Source organism: Rhinolophus hipposideros, assembly GCF_964194185.1.
Source record: "Rhinolophus hipposideros genome assembly, chromosome: 13".
Lineage (NCBI taxonomy): Eukaryota > Metazoa > Chordata > Mammalia > Chiroptera > Rhinolophidae > Rhinolophus > Rhinolophus hipposideros.
The window spans coordinates 51,803,369-51,814,729 of record NC_138059.1 but is presented as its reverse complement, the minus strand read 5'-3'; the positions used below and the strand labels follow the sequence as shown (position 1 = coordinate 51,814,729).

The 11,361-nt window shown below is 37.9% G+C and overlaps 1 protein-coding gene across 1 annotated transcript in view; it reads right to left on the bottom strand.

Annotated features, from left to right (window-relative positions):
- Positions 1–2,858, bottom strand: part of LOC308506762 (uncharacterized protein) — a 267,868-nt gene extending 265,010 nt beyond the window's left edge. Inside the window, exons 1-2 of the mRNA XM_081070665.1 lie at positions 2,210–2,858; positions 1,234–1,405 (exon numbers count right to left, since the gene is read on the bottom strand). Coding sequence (XP_080926791.1) covers positions 1,234–1,405; positions 2,210–2,821 — 784 coding nt within the window. The 5' untranslated portion in view covers positions 2,822–2,858. The remainder of the gene's footprint in view (positions 1–1,233; positions 1,406–2,209) is intronic.
- Positions 2,859–11,361: the final 8,503 nt, after the last annotated feature.

The window sequence follows — 11,361 nt, the reverse complement described above, 5'->3', positions numbered from 1 at the left end:
GGTACTCATGCTTCTTACACTCAACCTAATTCCAGTTAGTGATTTGTATAGATTTTCACGTTTGCTATCAATTAAATATGTTTAACTTTTAAAAATTTTTTAAAGTTAACCTAGAAATATTTTCTCTTAATCTCTGTACTTTTAACAAAACTATAAATGAAAATTTCTCACTCATAATTTTTTAAAAACAAAAAGAAGCCCTCAGATTCCCTGAAGCTATCAAAAATCATACTCAGCAACCCATATCAAACACAAAATAATAAAATGATTTTAGTAAAATGACTAAGGTATTAATAAAAAAATACAAACATATGCATAAGATATTCAGCCGCTAATGCCTTTGAATTAGAGACATTAATAATTATATATTGAGTATATCCATATATAACTATATGACAAAATAAATAATAGATGAATTTCACCCATTTTAGTAATAAGTAGAGGAATTATACTACTTAAAATGCTTATTATCCCAGCTCTAAATAAAATGAAAACTAAAATTTAAGTATAAAAGGCAATCAATACTTTAGCATAGAGCTAAAATACTGAGCACAATGAATCATGAGATCTTTTCCATGCCTGCATAGGGAATTTATAGCCTATCCCACACTCCTGGGCATCAAGATGCCCTCCTCCCCCCTATCCAAAAGATAATGCCACATTGTGCAGCCTTTCCTAAGAAATTATCAACATAGATTATTGTTAATCAGCATGACTTGGCTACATGAACCTTTTTTTAAAAAAAAAATGAAAACTGGATCTAAAGGCCTGTGGTTTTCACTGGATTAACTTCAATAAGTAGACATGTATGTAGCTAGACATTTTTTTAAAATACGGTCACTTGACTAACCTACTGAGTCAGCTATAATGCTGCATGGTATTATTTAGAGAAAACTCTGCAACTACCAGAGACGCCACTTCCATATTCCATAGAATTCCTCTCCAAATCAAAAAATGATTCTTTATCTTGGTATTATATGGGGGGAGAAAAACATACCTTATCAATTCAATTTAAACAGATATCAGTAATTGATTTGGAAATATCTAAAAAAATTGAGATAATCTCTGTGACACTTTCCAACTACAAATATAACCAATTTTAATTTATAATGTTTTGATCCCTTTGTTTTCTCTTCTGTGATGAAGAAAATTAGTCATTTAAGCATGGATTTTTTCGTTGCTGACAAAAAAAATCTCAGGGCAAAATATAAAAGATATATTTAAGTGACTTACTCTTTCTGTTTTCTGATCTGGTATTTCCCTTGGGGTACACATGATGAGAGATCCCTGGTAATCTAGCAGGAAACAAGTATTTTTGGGTGTCATAATTTCCTGGTTTAAATGGTTCCCTTCCTGCTGCCACCACAGCTCCAGAGCTCAGAATCACCGCCTGGAGACTAGGAACCTAGAAAAAAACCAGAGTTATGGTCCTTACATAAACAACATTAAGTTTTGTTCTTTCCATATAGTAATTTTTTAACTGATTGAATCAATTCAACAACCTCCTTGGCTAGAAAGAGATTATCACCAAGTATTTGCTAAGCATCAATGATGTATACAAAATAATGAAATACCAAAGCATAAGGAGGTCAGGGTTAGACCAACACCCTTATTGAGCTTACATACGGTATTAGCTGGGAAGAGACAGACCATTCCTTTATCAAACTAAAGAAATCTTTGAAAGGTATGCAGTCCTGCTTCTGCCTTCCTCACCAAAGTACCCAGCTGTAGCCAAATGTCTACCCTGAGGCAGCTGACAAAGGGCCTGGTGGACACACCAGGACCAGGAAGGTGAGCTCTTGTGGACACACTGGCAGCTGCAGGGGAAACTCTCCCTGCCGCCCTCAGCGGGGATCCCAGGAACACGGTTTCTTTAACAGAATATCACTCTTGGCTACTCCTTTTCAAGAAATATTGTTGAGATCATAATCTCCTGCCGACATATTATGTAACTCGATGCTGATGGAAGGCAGAGGGGGCCGCAGGGGGGCGGAGAGAGTGGGAGAAAAAAAAGAGCTCCTCTTGGCCAACGCCTCATGAGGTTGTGACTTGAGAACAAATGAACCATCCACCCAGATGAGCCAGCAATCTCCCACAAGGGTAGTAACACACAGGCACACGCAGGCCTATGCGCGCAAAGCCTTCCTTCCCTAGGGCCGCTGTCCCACAGGACCCGAGCTCAAACAAGAGGAACTTCCAGAGCGCTTACCTTCCTTCCGTCTGTGGCATACAGCTTGGTCACGCGGCACTGCATGACCTCTGTCAGGTGCTGCAGAAAGGCCTCGAAGGTCTGGGTGACCTTCTTGCTCAGAAGGACCACGCGTTTTGCCTTCGGGTCACCATTCTTGAAAACCACAAGCCGCCGCGGGGTGTGTCTCACGCCGGGAGCAGGGGCGGCGGGGAAGTGGTGCGGGTGCGTGCTGATGGCCCGGCTGCTGTGCCAGGGCCGTGGGCACCGGCTGGCCTTATCCAGGTCCAGCGGCTGCACCTTCCTGCCATGGGAGCACAGGTACGACTCACCGTCCTCCAGATCCTCCAGGCGTGTGATGCTGTGCCTTCCCCGAGGGGTGCTGATATTCCTCACCCCGAAAGGGAGAGGCACCTTCCTTGACAAATTATCCAGCAAAGCGTCAAATGTCTTAAAAGAACGAGGATTGACCACCACCCTGACCCTGCCAAATTGTGGGTCTCCGCTCTTGTAGAAACTGATCCTTTTGGCCACAACAGGATGTGTGATGCTTGTGTGCTGAGGGGAAAGAACTTGACCTTTGGAAGAAGTTGGATGAATCACGGAAAAACTAGTAGAAGGAGTTTCACTCATTCTGGACAAGAACTAGAAAGGGAAGACAATTATTTATCTCCAGAGTAACAATACCATAAAGAATACATGATAATGCTAATGCAAGGCAATTCCTAAGATTTCATTCATTCATTATGCCTGCCTATTTTGAAAGATAATTTTTAGGGGCTGACAATAAAAAGACGTAAATGAAAAAGTTAAATAAGGGTATTTCTAATTTAAAGATAAAACAACCTAAAGATACTAATAAATGACGACATAAATAAATTATGATATATACATCCATGTAATGGAAAGCTATGAAACCATTAAACATGGCCTTATAGATGGGCACTTATTGGCATAGAAAAATGACCATGACCTATTACTAACTGAAAAGTAGTCTGTAAAATACATATGCTATGCCATTGCCAATGTATTCAATTGGTCTTCTGTATCTATGGATTCAATCTAGTGCGTATAGAAAATATTCGGGGCAAAAAATTACGGGTACTATGTAATCAGGCCTACAGTGGTTACATCTATAATGAACGTGTACAGACATTTTTCCTTATCATTATTCTGTAAACAATACAGTAGAACAGTTTATATAGCATTTACATTATAGGTATAACCATCTAGAGATGTTTAAAGTATATGGGAGGATGTGTATAGGTTTTATGCAAATATTATGACATTTAATATAAGGGACTTGAGCATCTACGAAGAATTTTAGTATCTGCAGGGTTCCTGGAACCAGTGCCCTCATGGATACTGAGGTCCAACTTGTACATATGTATTATACTAGCAGAAAACGTCCAAAAGTATATACAACCCAGCATTGATGGTGGTTTTCTCTGGATGGCAGAGCTATGGATAATTGTGGTTTGCATACACTGCTAAATTTTATGAATTTTTAAAACTAACAGGTATCATTAAACAATTAGAAAATAATACAAGACAAATCAGAAAACATCCAATGACAAAAGAGAATTTTGTGATTAGTTCTGCATGTCCTGACAGTCAAAGAAAAGGATGGAAATAGGAAAAGTTTATAAAGTTCAAATTGTCTGTTGGATGGAACCAAATGAGTTCATCTGGAAGAAAATGTTTCCTGACATTAAATTCTAGAAGGAATGTATCTTATAGATTCTTAAAAGATGGCCATTAAGATCGTGTAAGATGTTTCCATTATAGATTTTAGAAAATGCAGGTTAATTACTTAACACACTATTAATATTGCTTTGGGAAACTGCACTAAACAAATATTTTTTGAATGAATGACAGCATTGTTATGGACTGCTAAAAATGATGCATCTGGAGTACTGCTCCCACTAGTGGTCTAAAATGAAAATGTCAGGAGGTGGTTTCTGAGCTATTTTCAGGCAATCACTGAGGTTTTCCTCTTCCACTCCCAGTAAAGCCAGTCTGACTGACAAATAGTCATCTTATGGAAGATTTTATCTAATTCTGGGCTTGTTTTTCATTTGTAGCATATTGCAGCTATTTTCTATTGTTTAAAATCAATGTAATTATTAGTATCTTTTGACATAATAAGAATGCCCTGCAGGCTTGAAGACAAATTGAACTAAATAAACAAGATTAGTATTAAAGAGATGAAAAAGACATGTTTGTCATAAATTAGCTGTAAGTCTGGCCCCAAATCACCTACCTACATGTTTGCAGGCTGTTATCTAAAATTCTTCATATATCTTCAATATAATTTGTAAATTGTACTTATATATGGGGCAGCCTGGTGGCTCAGGTGGTTGGAGTGCTGTGCTCCTAACGCCAAGGTCACTGTTTCGATTCCCACATGGGCCAGTGAGCTGAGCACTCTACAGCTAAGACTGTGAACAACTGACTCCACCTGGAGCTGGGCTGTGGTGGGTGACCTGCGGCAACCACCATAGAGCGGTGGGCAGCCATCGTGAGCAGCTGACCAACGACTGGTAACCAACTGCCTCAGCTGGGTAGAGTGCAGTGCTCATAATACCAACATGGGCCAATGAGCTGCGTCCTCCACAACTTGACTGAAAACAACTGCTTGAATTGGAGTTGGTGGGGGAAGAAGGAAATAATAAAAATAAAATAAATAAAATTGTACTTATATGTAACTTAAGAAAACGAATTCAAAGATCAGCCTAGAAATTAGATGTGTCTTGCCTTCTCTTTCCCCAAGGGATTTAAGTAATTGTAGTTCCTAAGACAATAAAGGCAGCTGTAGCAGGCATGCACATCAGGAGCTGGGGAATTCAGTTTTGCAATGGAATCAGCAAAACTGCAACCTCTTCTCATCCTTTGTTGTAAACTGTGATCTGACCTTGGGCATGGTGCTTAATCTCTGTGCCCTCACCAACTATAAGACAGATGAAATCCTTCAGTATTTAAATGAAAGACTTCAGAACTCTTTGCTTCCAATTAGTTTTTAGGTTGGTTTACTTACATATTTGTTTGAAAATATTTTACATGAATAGTGTTTGAGATACATTTTTCACCTAATTTTGATAAATTATATTTATCTATATGTAAGTGCATAGTGGAGTTTTTAATTTCAATAGTTTTCTGCCTGGATCTCATTATTGATGAGAACACAGTTGGGAACATGTTGGGAACACAGTTATGTGAGCCGGCAGGCTAAGGATTTGGGTTTGTTTGTTTGGGGGTGGGAGAGTGACTAAAATAGAATAGGGAGATTTGCTGCTGGGACTAGGAAGGCGAATATGTAAGACAGGATAATTGGAAGGAAGAGGTGGCCCCCCATTTTCCCTATCCCACTGCTGCCCAGTACCGAGCACTGTTTTTGAGCCTGATGCATGAAAGAAGCTGAAATGCCATCACCTGGGAAGACGCCAGATGCCCAGCAGTGAAGGAGCATTTGCAGAGAAAGTACCAGCAGTAAGGTGGTTGCCAGCACCTTGATGAGGATGTACATGGTAGCAAAAACAATAAAAATACAAATTTGTATGGTCCTCATTGCATGTAACAGGATCTCCAGGAACTCCTAGAAGTCACAGGGAATTGTTAAAGAATGCTGAGATTTTTGCATACCTGGAGGTGAGTTTTAAGAGCCTCTGTTAAGGTATTATGTGTATACCATAGAATATGATGAAGATTCAGTATTATCATTGAATAAAAGGATCTATGTGCATACAGTGCCCAATATCATCATTGGGAAGAGAATGCGAGCAAGATTCTTTCCAGAGGAAGTGTTTCAGCCTTTGCCTTTACATAATCACATGTGTCTTTTATAGTGACTGTGGGATATTCACAGAGTAATTTAATAGCACAATTGAGGAAGAGTCAGGGAAAGATGAGAATATCAAGGAGGGATGTGTAGCCCAATTTAAGAGATTGGAGCTGAGGGTGGGAAGAGATGGCAGTATCCACAGGAAAGCCTATGTAAAGCTGAGATGCCAGAGGCAAAGAGTGGAGGAGATGCCCTCCAGGAATAAGACAAGAATTAGTAGAGCATCTGCCAGTGCACAGGAGCAACACCAGTGACATGATACGTCTTGACAGTAGAGTGTCCCTTTTCATGAAACGGATCTACCAGTGCTCCATAACTTTTAGTTACCCTGACTCAACTATAAAAACTAATCAGAATTTGGATGGAAATTTTAAAATGTTTCTTTACATACATTTAAACAATGTTTATTCTATCCACTCTGAAGTTGTGATAAGGCAGTAATATGCTTAGGGGCTGTCTATGGAACAAAGTAACCTAAAGCAGTCTAATTCTCCAGCAGGTTAGGGTGAAGTAAGAGAAGTGGAGGTGGAAAGAGGTAACAAGAGAAACTGTAGAATCTTAAGGCCCATTACTTTCCTCACCACTGACTTCCCTAGAAGTAGCAAAGGACCTGCCTAACAAAATCTCTTGCCTCCAGCCTAAATTATATTGAAATCTGCTTCTAATGACTTCACAGCTTGCTACCAATATCTTCTACTCTTCTCTGCACTCTCTTCATCGCCTAAAGTCAGACCATGGAAACATCATGAATACTTGTATTGCTTTTTAAGATTAAGCAAATTTTTTAACACTCTTTGGTTCTCTAGGTTTAGCCATGGTTATGCGTATCATTCTCATCATTGGTCTCAGTCATCTGTGCTGTTCAGAGCTAAATACAGTAGTTGCCTTTACCAAGAGAACTGTACGTTCTCTCTACCACTCACTTGGCAAAACAGATGACAGACTTACAAAATGAACATGCATCATTTCACTAATTATATTGTAAATTTAATTTCTGCCATGAAGTAAGAATTCAGGCAATTCAGAAAAAAGAATGATGTAGAAAACAAAATAAGAAAAATTATGTATTTATAATGTTAGTTCTGTGGCAATTCAGAGATTTAATGTTGCAAGAAAAATTAGTTCATTTCACAGATTATCATAACTCTATGCAGTAAAACTGGAGGGGAGAGCGGGCGGGGTTCAGGAAAGGAATTCAGCAATTATCCCCTGTGGTAGTCACAGCACTGTTGAATTACAAGCAGCTTCCTCATTCTTTAATGTACTGCATAGATTTTTCTAATCAGTAAATAGTGCTTTCATAATCAGAAAAAAACTTTACTCATATTTTAATACACTAGAATTTCTTGCTTTCCTGACACTGAATTTCCCTACTACATCAATATCAGCATATTGTGAAGGTTTCTGGCATAGTTGGGTAAAAAGTAATAATTATTAGCAATATTTCTGCATTTCTAATGGTTAAAGATAGAACACAAATATGTAATCTAGATATAAAATAGAAAATAAAGTACAACTAGATAAACAGAGTATTTTCAAAATAAAGACTTCAGATAATTTTGTACTTACCAGAACTTGAAACTTTCTTACTAAAAAAAAAAAAAAAATGTTTTAAGTTGCTTGGATAATTCACATAAAGATTACTGGATATGTAACTTGTTCATTTCATGTGAAGAAACTAATGTCTTTGGATTTATTGTTAGCATATCCACTCAGGGATTGAGTACAGTCAATTAATCTAATCCAAGGTGATGCTAATCACCAGAAGATTCAACTTAAAGGGGACCAGATCCCGAAACAAACCAGTTCCTAGAATGTTCCACAGTTCTGAAATTTCCTAATTAGAGTTTCCCTTGAATTGTCTTGCCTACCTAGTATCATTCTGAGGAGAAAATACTTTGCCAATTCATAAACAATTCTTTCCCAGACAACCTTAACTTCTCATTTATTTATGTTAAAGAGAAAAAAAAAAATCTTATCCTGCCAAAAATGAAATAATTTTACATTTTGTCATTCTTTGATAAGTAATTTTGAGCCAATATTTGCTCATGGTAGTCATTAAAGAAGAAAAGGACTTAAGCCTTTTTGTTAATTTAAACACTCCTTAGTACCTCATCGGTGTAGTTCTAATGAAAATGGCTGGAAGTGTAAACAATTTGGCTACTCACCATAACACAAGAGAGAGGCAGCCCAAGATGAAGTGAAGCAATTTTATGCTTCGGCATACACAGCACTCTTCCACTGCTTTGCTTAATCATCATGGGATTTGAACATGTTTCAGGACTTTGTCACACATGAAGCCCCCTGAGACGCCTGCTGCCTCTAATGGCTATCTGTAATCTAGTCTGATTTGAAGATACCTCACCTAATCGGATTTTTTACTAGGCTTCTTGCCTCAGCTCTAACCACAAAGACAAGGTAAGGGGTCCTTCAGGAAGAAAGGGTCAGGTTCAAACATATGTTCCCAAGAGTCTCCAAACAGATCACAAAAGGAAACAGATTATGAAGTTGCATATTTTGCCTTATAAATGCTGACTTTATAACATGTTACCTATTAAAAAGTGAAAAAAGAGTAGGAAAGAAAGGGAGGGAGGGAAGAAAGGAAGGAGGGGAGAAAAAGACACTGAAGGAAGGAAGGAAAGATGGAGGGAAGGAAGAAGAAGGGATAGATAAGAGAAGCAATAATGTTCAACTTTGATACAAACCTCCATTTACAATCATCAGTATCTACATAAACACAAGGCTATTTAATCAATAAAGAAATTTATGTTTACTGGGTAGCAGTAGGCATCAATGACATCATCAACCAGCTCCAAACTGGGTGCAAATTTTAAAAGTTTGGAAGCTCGTGTGGCTGGAGTGGCAGGGCACCAAATTATATAGGATCTTGTATCCCTTGGTAAACACTTTGACTTCAAGTGAGATGAGAAACCAAAGGAAGGTTTTGAGAAGAGTAATGAACTGATTTACGAAACTGTCTGAAGTAACTATATTTGGAACTCTGGAGTCTATTTGAATGCTGCAGCTTCCAGGGGAAGCCTTGGCTGGTAAATTATAGTTAAGGTTAGTTTATTTCTGCCATTAGCGCTACACATTAGTGGCAAGCCATCTCTTTTCCCCCAGCCCTATGGCAGGCAGCTGTAGGGACAATAGCTTGCATTCCAGGAGCCAGAGTGGGCAATAATGACCTTACTCTCCAAATATTGTGGTTCAGTGTTCTGATTACTGATTACTGCTTCTGATCATGGAGGTGCATATAGATGTAGAAAGCCATTGTTGCAACCCCCACTGGCTGCAGTGGATAACAGGATTTAAAGGGACAGCACTTGGATGTTTTTCTCCTTCCTTTCTCACCTTTTTTGCCCTCTTAGTAGCAGTCATTTAAAGACTAGGATATTCTAAAGCAACTGTACATATGGGACACTATAGAAAGTCACCTTGCATGCCCCAGGAAACACACAGGCTTGGAAAAATCTAAGAAGACTTTAAGCTTTCACCCCAGTGTAATCTTTGGCAAAGAGACACTGTAGAACAATTTGAAAGAAAACCCACAAACACTGGATAAGAGGGAGGATTTGATTTCCAGAGTTGTAACATTATCAGAGCTAAATGTCCAGTTTCAATCAACAGCAACGAAAACAATCACGAGGCAAACAAAGAAACAGGAAAGTATTTCCCATTCAAAGGAACAAAATAAATCACAGAAACTGTCCGTGAGGAAGCCCAGATACTAGACAACAACTTCAAAACAGCTATCTCAAAGAAGCTCAAAGAGCAAAGGAAGACATAAAGACATAAATCGATGTATGAACAAATTGAGAATATCGATAAAAAGACAGGACATATTAAAAGGAGCTAAAAAGAAATTCTGGAGCTGAAAAACAAAACAACTGAAATGGAAAATTCACTGAAGTGATTCAAAAACAGATATGAGCAAGTGAACAAAAAGAATAAGTAAAACTTGAAGATAGGACAGTTGAAATTATTGGGTCTAAGAACAGAAACAAAAAAAAAAATGAAGAAAAGTGAACAGAGCCTAAGGGATCTGTGGGACATCAAGCAGATAAATATATGCATTGTTGGTGATCCAAAAGAGAGAGAGAGAGAGAGACAGAGAGAGAGAGAGAGAGAGAGAGAGAGAGAGAGAGAGAGAGAGACAGAGAGAGAGAGAGAGAGAGAGAGAATTATTTAAAGAAATAATGCTGAAAACTTTTCAAATTAGATTAAATACATGAATCTATAAATTCAAGAACCTCAATGAGTTTCATGTAAGACAAACTCAGAAACCCACAGCAAGACACATTATGATCAAATTGTCAAAAGCCAAAAACAAAGAAAGAATCTTGAAAGCAACGAGAGGCAGTTTTTCAAATCCTTAAGCTTCAATAAGATTTTCAGCTGATTTCTCATCAGAAACCTTGGAGGCTAGAAGGCAGTGGTGATATATTCAAGGTGCTGAAAGAAAGAAAAAAAACTCAACCAAGATTTCTATATACAGCAAAATTCTCCTTCAGAAATGAGGGAGAAATTAAGACATTCCCAGATAAACAAAAATTCAGGCAGTTTCTTACCACTAGACCTGCTCTGGAAGAAATGCTAAAAGGAGTCTTTAGAGTGAAAATGAAAGGACACTAGACACCACACGATGAAGTGAAGTAATCAGTATGAAGAAATAAAAGTCTCTGTTAAGGGCAAATAGCTTTAGGTAAAGGTAAATGGTCGATTTATAAAAGCTAGTATTATAATTTTTGTTTGTAACTTCAGTTTTTGTTTTCTACATGACTTAAATTTTAAATGCAGAAAAACAATTATTAATGTCACTGGGCACACAACGTATAAAGCCTTAATTTTCATATCAATAACAGAAAGGAGAAAACAAAACTGTGTAGGAAAAGAGATTTTGTATGCTATTGAAATTAAGTTGGTATAAATTCAAATTATATTGTTAAAAAGAAATATAGATAGAGCAATTAAGAGCGTACTGTAATAATCCAAGCAAGAGGTGAGGATGACTCAGGCCAAAATGGCTGCTGTGGAGGTAGTGGAAATGGTCAGATTTTGGACATTTCCACGGCGGTGCCCATAGCATTTGCTGATAGATTAGATGTGGATTAGATACAGCTGAAGCATACATTTGGGAGTCATTGAACTACTGATGTATTTAAAGCCTGGATAAGTCTGGATGAGAACTTTTAAGAAGTGAGTGTAAATACAGAAGAGAAAGTTCCAAGATAAGAGCCTAAGGCATTCCAAAGTATAATAGACACAGAGATGAGGAGGAACCCACAAAGGAGTATGTGAGGAAAAGGTGCATCAACATGGTGTCCTGGAA